General features: G+C 64.4%; 1 protein-coding gene across 2 annotated transcripts; it reads right to left on the bottom strand.

The window, feature by feature from the left end:
* Nucleotides 1–1,092: 1,092 nt before the first annotated feature.
* Nucleotides 1,093–9,858, bottom strand: CD40 (CD40 molecule). Of its 2 annotated transcripts, none has more exons than XM_027829936.3 (9): nucleotides 9,479–9,858; nucleotides 6,617–6,698; nucleotides 6,304–6,429; nucleotides 5,945–6,091; nucleotides 5,520–5,613; nucleotides 3,622–3,737; nucleotides 2,975–3,070; nucleotides 2,284–2,309; nucleotides 1,093–1,708 (listed from the first exon to the last, which is right to left on the bottom strand). In XM_027829936.3, the coding sequence occupies exons 1-9, from the start codon at nucleotides 9,527–9,529 to the stop codon at nucleotides 1,523–1,525; spliced, it is 924 nt and encodes a 307-aa protein (XP_027685737.2). In that variant the 5' UTR covers nucleotides 9,530–9,858; the 3' UTR covers nucleotides 1,093–1,522. The 2 variants fall into 2 exon arrangements, with proteins under 2 accessions (XP_027685737.2, XP_027685738.2); XM_027829937.3 differs by having other exon boundaries at nucleotides 3,676–3,737; nucleotides 9,479–9,803.

Below are 9,858 nucleotides of genomic sequence, written 5' to 3' on the forward strand. Positions count from 1 at the left end.
GGCACGCTCGTATCCTGGGGGAGGGACCCTCCCCTGGCATGGGGACTGTGGAGCTCTGCTCCTGACCCCAGCTCCGCGAGCTGCTGGCTGGGCAGCAGGTCTGCTAATGGGCTGTGCAGACGCCCAAGGAGAGATTGAAGGAGACCCTAGCGCCAGCAGTGGGCTGCGGCGCTCGCACACTGTGAGGATAATTATCGTTTAAATACCAGCTTTTTGTCAATGGTGTGGTGGAGAATAATTGAGCATAATTGTTCCCATTGTAACGGCAACGGCAGAGTGAGGAGGAGAGGAGCAATAACCACAGAAATGTCAACCTGTCAGCCGTAAATATACCAACTCCTTCTGAAGGTTGGCTCCACGGGGGGGGGCCCTCGGCTCAGCTGGGGGTGGCAGTGCAGAGAGCCAAGCACCTGGCATGCACGCATGCCAGTATCAGCATACGTGTCTGCATGTGTTTACGTGCATGGCAGTACATTGTGCACATGCACAGGGGTGAGCGAGCGCGTGTAGACCAACTGGTGTGTGTGCACGGGGGTGGGTACACACAGGTGGGGGGGTGCACGTGTGGGGCCATGAGGCAGGTGTCAGGCATGGGGGGTGCACTGAGAGTGCTGGGCTGAGCCACTTACTCATCCTCTCTGCATGCTGAACCCCCTCTCCGCCATCCCTGCCAACCTCCTGTCTCACCCCTCCTCGGTGCATGCCAGGCCCCTGCCCCTCATTCAGCTCAGTTAAAGCCCCTCATACGCAGCAAGGCCGTAAGCGCAGACTGGGAGCGCAAAGGCTCTATTCCCATGGGGATGGAGGAATCAACAGCTGTGAGCAGTGCACCGCACTGGGGCCAGCTCTGTCCATGGGGTGCGGCCCCGCCACTGCCCGGAGCGGCGCCCCCTACACCAGTGGTTCTCAACCAGGAGATGCGTACCCGGGGGGGGTGCACAGAGGGGTACGTCAGCTCATCTAGATATTTACCTATTTTTACAACAGCCTCCATGAAAAGCACTAGGGAAGTCAGAACAAACTAAAATTTTATCGGGACACTGCCTTGTTTATACTGGTCTACTCACTGTACACTGAAATGTACGTACAATATTCATATTCCAGTCGCTTTATTTTAGAATGATATGGTACAATGAGAAAGTCAGCCATTGTTCATTGCGCTGGGACCCTCTGGGATTTCTATGTCTGACTTTGCAAGCAAGTCGCTTTTCTGTGAGGTGAAACTCGGGGTACGCAAGACAAATCAGCCCCCTGAAGGGTACAGGAGTCGTCGGGAAAGGGTGAGAGCTGCTGCTCCACCCCACTCTCTGTACGCGCCCATGAATGCTCTGCTCCCGGCTGTGCTGGGCACCGTCTCTCTGCCCCCGCCGATGACCCTGCGGGGCCGAGGCAGGGAGGGGCGGAGGGCTGCGGGTTGCCCCGTGGCACAGCGCCCTGGGCTGGGCCCTGCTGTGTGCTGGGCGGAGGAGGCCAGCCCTGGCTGTGTGTGCTGGGGGAGGCAGATGCTCCCCACGACACGGCCTTACAGCCTCTCCTGCTCCGAGATGCGGCTCTCCTTGCCGTCCTCCTGCGCCACGGGCTGGCGCCCCAGCAGGGTCTCCTGGACAGGGAAGTCCTGGCGCTCATCGTGCTCCTCGCACCCCGCCGTGGCTGGCTGCTGGGGCGGTGCCAGCACCATAATCTCCACGGGATCCGGCAGCTTCAGGCCCTGCCAGGCAGGGGGAAGGTGAGGTGAGCAGAGGAGGGGGCCCCATGGCAGCCCCTCGAGCTGGCACCGTGTGGGGCCAGACCTACGCCTCTCCTCGGGCTGCTGCTGCCCCCTGCTGGGCTGCTGCGGGATAACGGGGCCTACGCCCCCCCAGCACAAGCCCCCCCTCTCCGGGGCAGACGCACGGACTCTGCCCCAGCCCCCTGGGAAGGCCCCACTGCCCTCCCCCCTCACAGGGCGGTGTCCCCTCGGGGCCAGGCTTGGGACGACACCCCTTTTGCCCCCACGGGGACAGGGCCCAGGCTGGCTCCCACCCCAGGGCATCTCGCTCTCCACTTGCTCTGTCGTCCCCTCTGGCCCGTCCCTGCTCCTCCATGCCAGCGAGCAGCAGAGGGGACCCCGGGGCCTGGTGCCGCCTGCCCGGGGAGCAGCGGCCGCTCGGGGCAGAGCATGTGGCCTGTCCCGGTGGGCCGGGAAGGGGAACCCCCTGCTCGGGGCCAGGTCCCTGACTGTTCTCGGGCGCCTGGCAGCTGCTTTCCGGCCCCGGGGAGCGTGGGCGGCGCTGGGTGACGTACCTGCTTCTTTGTGCACTGCTGGAGACCTAGACGGGGAATGGGGACAGAGGGGGAGAGTGAGACTCCGGCCAGGCCCAGTGTGGACACCCGGGGTGGGGAGGGGGAGAAGATGAGAACCCCAGCCAGGCCCAGCCCAGACACCCCATGGCGGGATGGGGGGACTGCCCCGGCCAGGCCCAGCCCAGACACCCCACGGGTGGGGGGAGAGCCCCAGCCAGGCCCAGCCCAGACACCCCATGGCGGGACGGGGGGACTGCCCCGGCCAGGCCCAGCACGGGATGAACACGTGCTCACCTTGATCTGGGCTCTGCCATTGTGTCCCCTGCTGCCCAGGGTGCTACAGGCCAGAGCCGTGGCTGGGGCTTGACTCAGCCTCACAGAGCTCCCAGCCTGCGCTGGTCAGTGGGTAAAGCAGCAGGTGCCCTGCCGGGGGGAGCCAGGCCGCTGGCACTGCCATGGCAGTCTGGCGTTAGCACGCATGGGCCCCAGAACCATGAGGTTTATCCCCAGAACAAGCTGAACTGTGATGCCTCGAGCCTGGGCAACGGCAGGCCCCCGGTTGGCAGAATGGTGGGCTCAGCCGTGAGCGGTGGAGGGCGAGCACTCTGCTGTGCCCAGGCCCTGGCCCAGCCCAGGAGTGGAGGGAGACGCCCGCCCCTCTCTCCCTCCCTCCCGCGCCCCCCGTGCTCACCTTTCTGATACAGGCAGAAGACAGTGAGCCCCAAGAGACAGGCTGCAGTAATGGCCATAATGGAGATCAGCACTGGGGAACGGCCACGGCCAGGCTCTGACAAGAGAAAAGGGAGACGGCTGCTGAGCCCTGTGCTCCCAGGGTAACGCCCTCCCCCTCACACTGAGCCCCTCTCAACCACACCCCGCCTACAGCACCCACTGCTGGGGAGACCCCCCACACCAACAGGAGCGGCAAGTACTGCATATCTGCATTCAAAGGGAGCCTGAAGCTCCTCGCAAACTGTATTGTGTCTGCAGGGACCAATGCGTCCACCAGTGAAATGCAGCCAACTCTGGGGAGGACCTGGCAGCTTTCTACAGCTGCACAGCACTGTGAGACAGGGACTGCAACAGCAGGGGCCGGAGGGGGGCAGAATGGACTCGCCCCCCCGGCGCAACACGCTCGCCCTGGCAGAACGCACTGCGAAGCGTTAGCTGCCACACAGAGCCAGGCCCTTGGTTCTGTGCCACCCACGGGCAGCAGGTGCAGCAGCGCCGCACGCCTTAGCAGGGAGAGCGCTGGGGCCGACTGGCACAAGGTTCCCCTTGCCAGAGTGCTGGCCAGACTCGAAAACCCTGGGGTTCCCCATCCAAGAACTCACCCACCTGGGATCTGCACAGCTGTTGCACGCTGACAGCCACGGGCCGCTTCGCACTTACCACAAGCCACATCCAAGAGGTTTGTCCCAGTCGTCTTCAGCACCAGCCCCAGTGTCTCACACCTGCAGAGAGGGGCAGAGCTGGGTTCATACCCGGAGCCAGGAGGGCAGCAAAGCACCCTGCACGTGGGCACCGGGGAAACACGTCTCACAAGGAGGAGAGCTGCTGCTGTGAAAGGGGCCCGGAGCTACGAGCTGGCAGTGCGCTGCAGTGCGTGGGGAGAACAGCACAGACCAGGCCCCAGGGAACTCAGTGGGCTGGACCCCAATCCCCTTCCCAGCGGTTTAAATCCAGAGCGAGCCCCTGGCTGCAACTGCACTCACACCCGGTAGCCAGACCAGAGCTGAGGAGGCAGATTTGGGGAGCTGCCTGCAGGAAGGGAGGGGCCCGGCTGGAAGCCCGTGCCCCCAACCACGGGATTGGGCCCTGCCCTCTGCCTGGGTAGCAGGGAAGGGAGTGTGATGCCCTCCCTCAGGCATCTCCTGGCAGCCACCCGCCAGCCGGGGGTGTTTGCCCCGGCCTGCTGCTGAGACGGGAAATACCTGTGAGCTGCAGCGGCTGCCCCTAGGCCTGGCCCCAGGCGCTCTCCTTTGGTCCCTGGGCCGCAGGGACATGGAGCATGATGCGCACGATGGGCCGTCTGGGAGCCCCACGGAGCACCTCGGCAAGGTGCTACTGGTACGGCCCGCGGGCTCCTGGCCTGCAGCAACGGGGTTGGCCAGGCGACATGGGCTCATGGGTAACCCCACCTGTTCAGCAGTGCACCCAGCTCTCGGGGGCTCACTTCAACCAGGAGGTTGAGCCATTGGGAAGGGTTCGGCAAAGAGCTCGGAGACTGACTCAGGGCTGGGAAACCTGCCTCCAGGAGAGCCTGCCACAGCGTGGTGGGGTTAGTAGGGCCAAGAGACGGCTGAGAGGGGACTTGGTCGCAGTCTCAGGCCCTACGTGGGGTGATGTCTGCTAGCAGACCGAGGCCAAAAGAGAGCCAGCCGGGGGCAGCTGCAACGTGACAAACGCAGCCAGCAAACAGGGTGCAAATTTCAAGCAGAAAGTGTCATTACCCCAGGAGCGGCTTCCCAAAAGACAGGGGGACACGCAGCCCATGGACTCTTCAATGCAAGACCAGCTGTCGGGTTCCCAAAGATTCCCCCAGGGGTTATGGGGGGTGCCACGCAGGGGTCAGGTCTGCCCCTCCCCCCAGTGGTTATGGGGTGTGCCATGCAGGGGTCAACTCTGCTCCCCCCCAGTAGTTATGGGGGGTGCCATGCAGGGGTCAGCTCTTCTCCCCCCCCCAGTGGTTATGGGGGGTGCTATGCAGGGGTCAGCTCTTCTCCCCCCCCCAGTGGTTATGGGGGGTGCTATGCGGGGGTTAGACTAAGGGTCAGATGGGTTCTTCTGGCCCTTTTGTCTCTGCTGTGCAGCCGGGGCGGCGCTGGGCTGGAAGGGGAGCTCTCCGGGGCGCATGGCCAGGGGACGGACCTTGCAGCCCGCTCCACGCACCCACGTGCTGCACACTGCCCAGCTCCAGTGGTGGCAAGAGCAGCAAAGGGGAGGAAGGCAGCTGCTGGGCCTGGCAGCCGAGATGACAGGATGGCTGGGGTGCTCTGCTTGCCCCTGTGCCCGCTCCCCCGGCCTGCACTCACAGTCTGTGCCACCCCACCCAGGCCCTACCAGGGCTCATGTCACCTGCTGCTGCACCTCTGTGGTGCACCCCCACCCCACCCTGCCCATGCCACCTGCAGCAGGAGCTGAGCTGGCATGAGCAGCACGGGCTGTGTGGCAGAGAGAGGGCTGGTGTGGGCGCAGCCTCAGCTGCCTTTGAATCAGGAGTTTCGGGTCTGTACCTCGTCCAGGGGCGGCACGGCTCGGAGGCGGAGGAGGTGTTGGAGAAGCTGCCATGTTCACACGGCACGCAGGCTGTGTCTGAAAAGTTGTCGGCTGAAATGGAGCAGAGTGGGCAACGGGCAGGTCAGTGTCATGCCAGGGGAAGGCAAGGTGGTTTGCAGGTGCCAGGCAGGGCCCCTAGTTCCCAAAGCCCTCGGGCAACTGCAGCAGGGGATGGAACAGCTGAGTGATTCCAGCCTGTGCGCATCTCCCCAGGAAGCACTGGGTGCCCCTCACTAGGGCAAGACCCTGGCACCCCTTGTAGGGGAAGCCCTGGTGGGACTCTGATCTGGGGGGCGTGATCCCTGGGCCGCGCTGGGGTGAATCAGCTCCAGCCCTGGCCCCCAGCAGGGGAGCTCTCGGCTAGCTCGGAGCATCACCTCACCTTTCCGAGCGACTCCTTCGCCCGGCTTGCAGTTCGTGATGTTCATGCAGGTCTGGCAGTCGGGGCTGGAGCAGTACATGCCCTGCTGGCACTCACACACGGCATTGCGCTTCGTGTCCCCGGGGCTCCTCGTGCGAAGTCCAGTGTCTGGGCAAAGGGGATGAGACAAGCGTCCACAAGGGATCAGCACTCCAGGGAGTCGGTGCCGGCAGCACCTCCTGCCAAGCAGGCCATGAGCCTAGGATGGCAGGTGAGCAGGGGGTGGGTGCCAGGCTGCAAGGACCCCAGGAGCCGCTGAACATTAGCCAGGAGGCCTGGTTTCACCTCCCCCAAGAATGAACACCCCCAACGGCACCTACTGAGGTCGCAGGATTTGTGGGGGGTGCAGTGTCTCTCCTTGGTCCAGCTGGACTGGAAGTGTCCCGCCTCGCACGCCCCGCAGTCAGTGTTCTTCGAGGCCGTGCAGTCAGACAACACCTTGTCTCCTGCAATGCAGAGCACAGCAGGGGTCAGCGCCTCCTGCTGCCAGACCCAGCACGGCCAGACCCAGCCTCTCCCAGCAGGAGGCGCTGTAGGGAAGACTGAGAACCCCGGCTGCCTCAGGGGAGCAAGGCAGAGAGTCACGTCCCAGCCCCAGCCAAGGCTGCCCGGATTCGGGACACTGCTCCATACCTGGTCCACAGCGGCTGCAGCACCTGCCATCATGCTGATACTGCTTTGGGGTGCAGTTCAAGTCGCTGCCAGACGCCCAGTGCTGGAATAGAAGAGAGTAGCGAGTTCAGCCAGGGACGGGTCCATGCTCCATGACGCCCCCCCCATTCTTCCTTGCCCCCTCGCTCCTGCAGGCAGCTCGCTTGGCCTCTGCATCCCAGGCACTGCGCAGACGCCGCTCCCTGCACTCTCACCAACACCCACGTTAACCACAGATCGTTGCACAGCTGGGTTCAGCTGCCTCCGCAGTGCCAGGCCTCCCTTGAAGTGGGATCCCACCGGTTCCGGTGTGGTGTGCGGGTGCAGCTCTCTCTCCTGCTTCACCTCCAGCTAGTGAGCGCAGTGCCACTCGGGTGGCAGCCTGTGCCAACAGGGCACGCCTGGGCGCCACTGACAGGAGTTCCCGCCCTGCCTGCCCTGCCCACGGGCTGCCAGCTTCAACCCCTGCGGCAGGGGGCAGGGCACAGAGCAGACCCAACTGCCCCTTCCTCCCGTCGCCGTGGGGCCATCCTCCCAGGTTAAGGGGGGCTGAAGGGAGGAGCCTGTAGGCACTGGGGCTTGGATCTGGGGCAGCCCTGGTGCCCCAGGGGAGCCTCTTCTCCCACTTGTGACAGTGACCCACCAAGCCCCAGCCCTGCACCGGCAGCGGCTCAGTGTGCAGCAGGGCCGGTGCCCGGGAGCAGGGCTGGTGCCTGGGAGCAGGGCCGGTGCCCGGGAGCAGGGCTGGTGCCCGGGAGCAGGGCCGGTGCCCGGGAGCAGGGCCGGTGCCCGGGTGCAGGGCCGGCTCCAGGCACCAGCGAACCAAGCAGGTGCCTGGGGCAGCCCGTGTAAAGGGGCGGCAGGACGGCGGGCTCTGAGGCGGCAATCCGCCCTCGGCAGCGGTGGGAATTCGGCAGCTGCTCCGTCACAGCGCACTTCGCGCTCGGCGCCAATTCAGCGGCGGGGACGAGACTCTTCTTCGGTCGCCGGCAGCAATTCGGCAGCTGCACCATCACTCCGCCTCCGTGTTTGGTGGCGAGGTTTTTTGTTTTGGTTTTTTTTGCCGCTTGGGGCGGCAAAAACGCTGGAGCTGGCCCTGCCCGGGAGTGGCCAACGGGCGCATGCTGGCAGAGCCCTGGCTGCCCCGGGGAGTTCTCTGAGAAACAGGATTTGGGCTGAAAGGGGAACCAAGAAGAAAGACTGACATCCCGTGTCACTAGCAGCCTCCATGTTGGGAAGGGGAACTGAACGGGGCCCAAACCCCCAGCCTGGGCCGGGCCCCTGCTTTGCCAGCCCTCCAGGATTGTCCTGGAGTCTCCAGGAATTACAAATTAAACGTTAATCATAGATTATGTCCTGTGCTGAAACCTCCAGGAATACGTCCAGCCAAAATTGGCAACCATAGCCCCTGCGTCTTCCCCCTCAAAATGCCTAGTTCAGGCCCATGCTGCAGGCCTGGCCCAGCCCCTCCCCACATTTGGAGAGTGGAACCCCGGAGCCTCTGCTTGGAATCTGGCAGCCCCAGCCCCAGTGTTGCCTGTTCAGCTGCCATCTATACTGGTTCGGGAGCACGCCGGCGTCCTTGGGGAGTGCCGCGCTGCATCAAGCCGCTGTTTACTTTTGCTCCCTTGCTGACCTGGGACTGGTGCCTGTTGCATTCCTGGACACTGTCACAGCTTGTATCCTCCCCCAGCACCTTCTTTGTTACCCAAAGCTGCCCCATCCCTCTGGCCAACTCTCCTGCCCCCTCAAACCAGCCCTGCCCCTGCTGTCCCTATGCCACAGTTACGCTCCCTAACCGGAGCCAGGGTCCCGGAGCAGCAGGAGGACAGTGGCTGGGTGTGGGCTCAGCTCTTGCTTTGTCTCTGGTGGTTGCTCCAACCCCCTATTTCAGAAAGAAAGCGAAAGTGAAGCCAGCAGCCTGGCTAGAGGGGAGCAGGGCAGCAGCCTGGCCCCAGCTCCGGCTGGGCCCTTTGGACAGGGAATAGGGACTCCAGACCCTGCCCTCCCTCCCCACTACACCCCAGTCAAAACCTGGAGCCCCAGGGGTGCCAGACAGCAGGGTGGACTGTCTGGGGGGCAGGGAAATCAAAGCAGATGAAGGGAAATTCCCAGCCACAAAAATGAGGAACCAGCAAACTGCGAGGCCAGAGCAGGAGCCTTGGTTCTCACAGATGCTGTGAGCCCAGGTTCCCTCCAGGCAGATCCCCGAGCCCAGGATAGGGGAGAGGACAGAGATGGGGGATACGCGCTCCCCTTCCCTCCCCTCGGGGCTGTCTCCCCCACCCCAAGAGCAGAGCCTGTAAACACCACTGGAGGGGCCCCCCGCGCAGCTGGGTATATTCTGCCAGCCCTGGCAGCTCCAGGGCAGGGATGGAAGACGCATCACAGGGCCTTTACAAGGAACCTGGGCAGAGCCCGGGGCCATGGGCTGTAGGGCGGGATCCGCCCTGTGCACTCCTGGTGCCATCGCTCACGTCGAGGGAGCTGTGATTCCAGCCAGCCAGAGGGAGCCCCGCATCTCGCCCACCACACCCCAGTCTGCGCGGCACCGGGGGCTGTCGCTGGCCCCCTCCAGGCCGGAGAACACCCTCCTCCGATCGGCCCTCGAGTGGCACCAGGCTCAGGATTCGCTCTGCCAGTGAGGCCCAAGGGAGGGGAAGTGGGGCAGTGCCAGCCCTCTCGCCCCCTCACTGCCTGGGCAGGGGCATTGGCTCCTACGAGGCTGCAGGGCAGAGCCCTGCCAAGCCCCCAAGCACCCTATGGGAGCCGGGCTCTGCGTGCCAGGGCTCTGCAGCCGGGTGCACCATCGCGGGCTTCCCAGGGAAAGAAAGTGAAACTCACCGTGAGCAGACAGCCCCCGAGCAGCAGGCAGAGCAGGCGGCAGGGTGGCATGGTGCAGCTGGGCCTTTGGCAAGCAGCTGGGAGGGAGGCGAGGCAGAGCTGCTATAAACTCCTCAGCCTCAACACCCGCCCAGGAAAGGGGCTGGGCGGCCCCAGCAGCAAAACTCCTCCTCCCTCGGCATCCACCGCTGGGGCTCGCCTGGGCCAGGACTTCCCCAGGCAGCCTGTGGCCAGGGCCCCTGGCAGGGCAGCGTGTGCAAAACAGCCAGGTTGGAGCGGCCCCCTCGCCGGAGCCGCGTCCCCAGGGGCACGGAGGGTGCCGAGAGCCATTAACCCGAACTGCAAACGCCGTGTGCGATGGAAACCATGTCAAGCCAGGG

The sequence above is a fragment of the Chelonia mydas genome, chromosome 13 (genome assembly GCF_015237465.2).
Source record: "Chelonia mydas isolate rCheMyd1 chromosome 13, rCheMyd1.pri.v2, whole genome shotgun sequence".
NCBI classification, from domain to species: Eukaryota; Metazoa; Chordata; order Testudines; family Cheloniidae; genus Chelonia; species Chelonia mydas.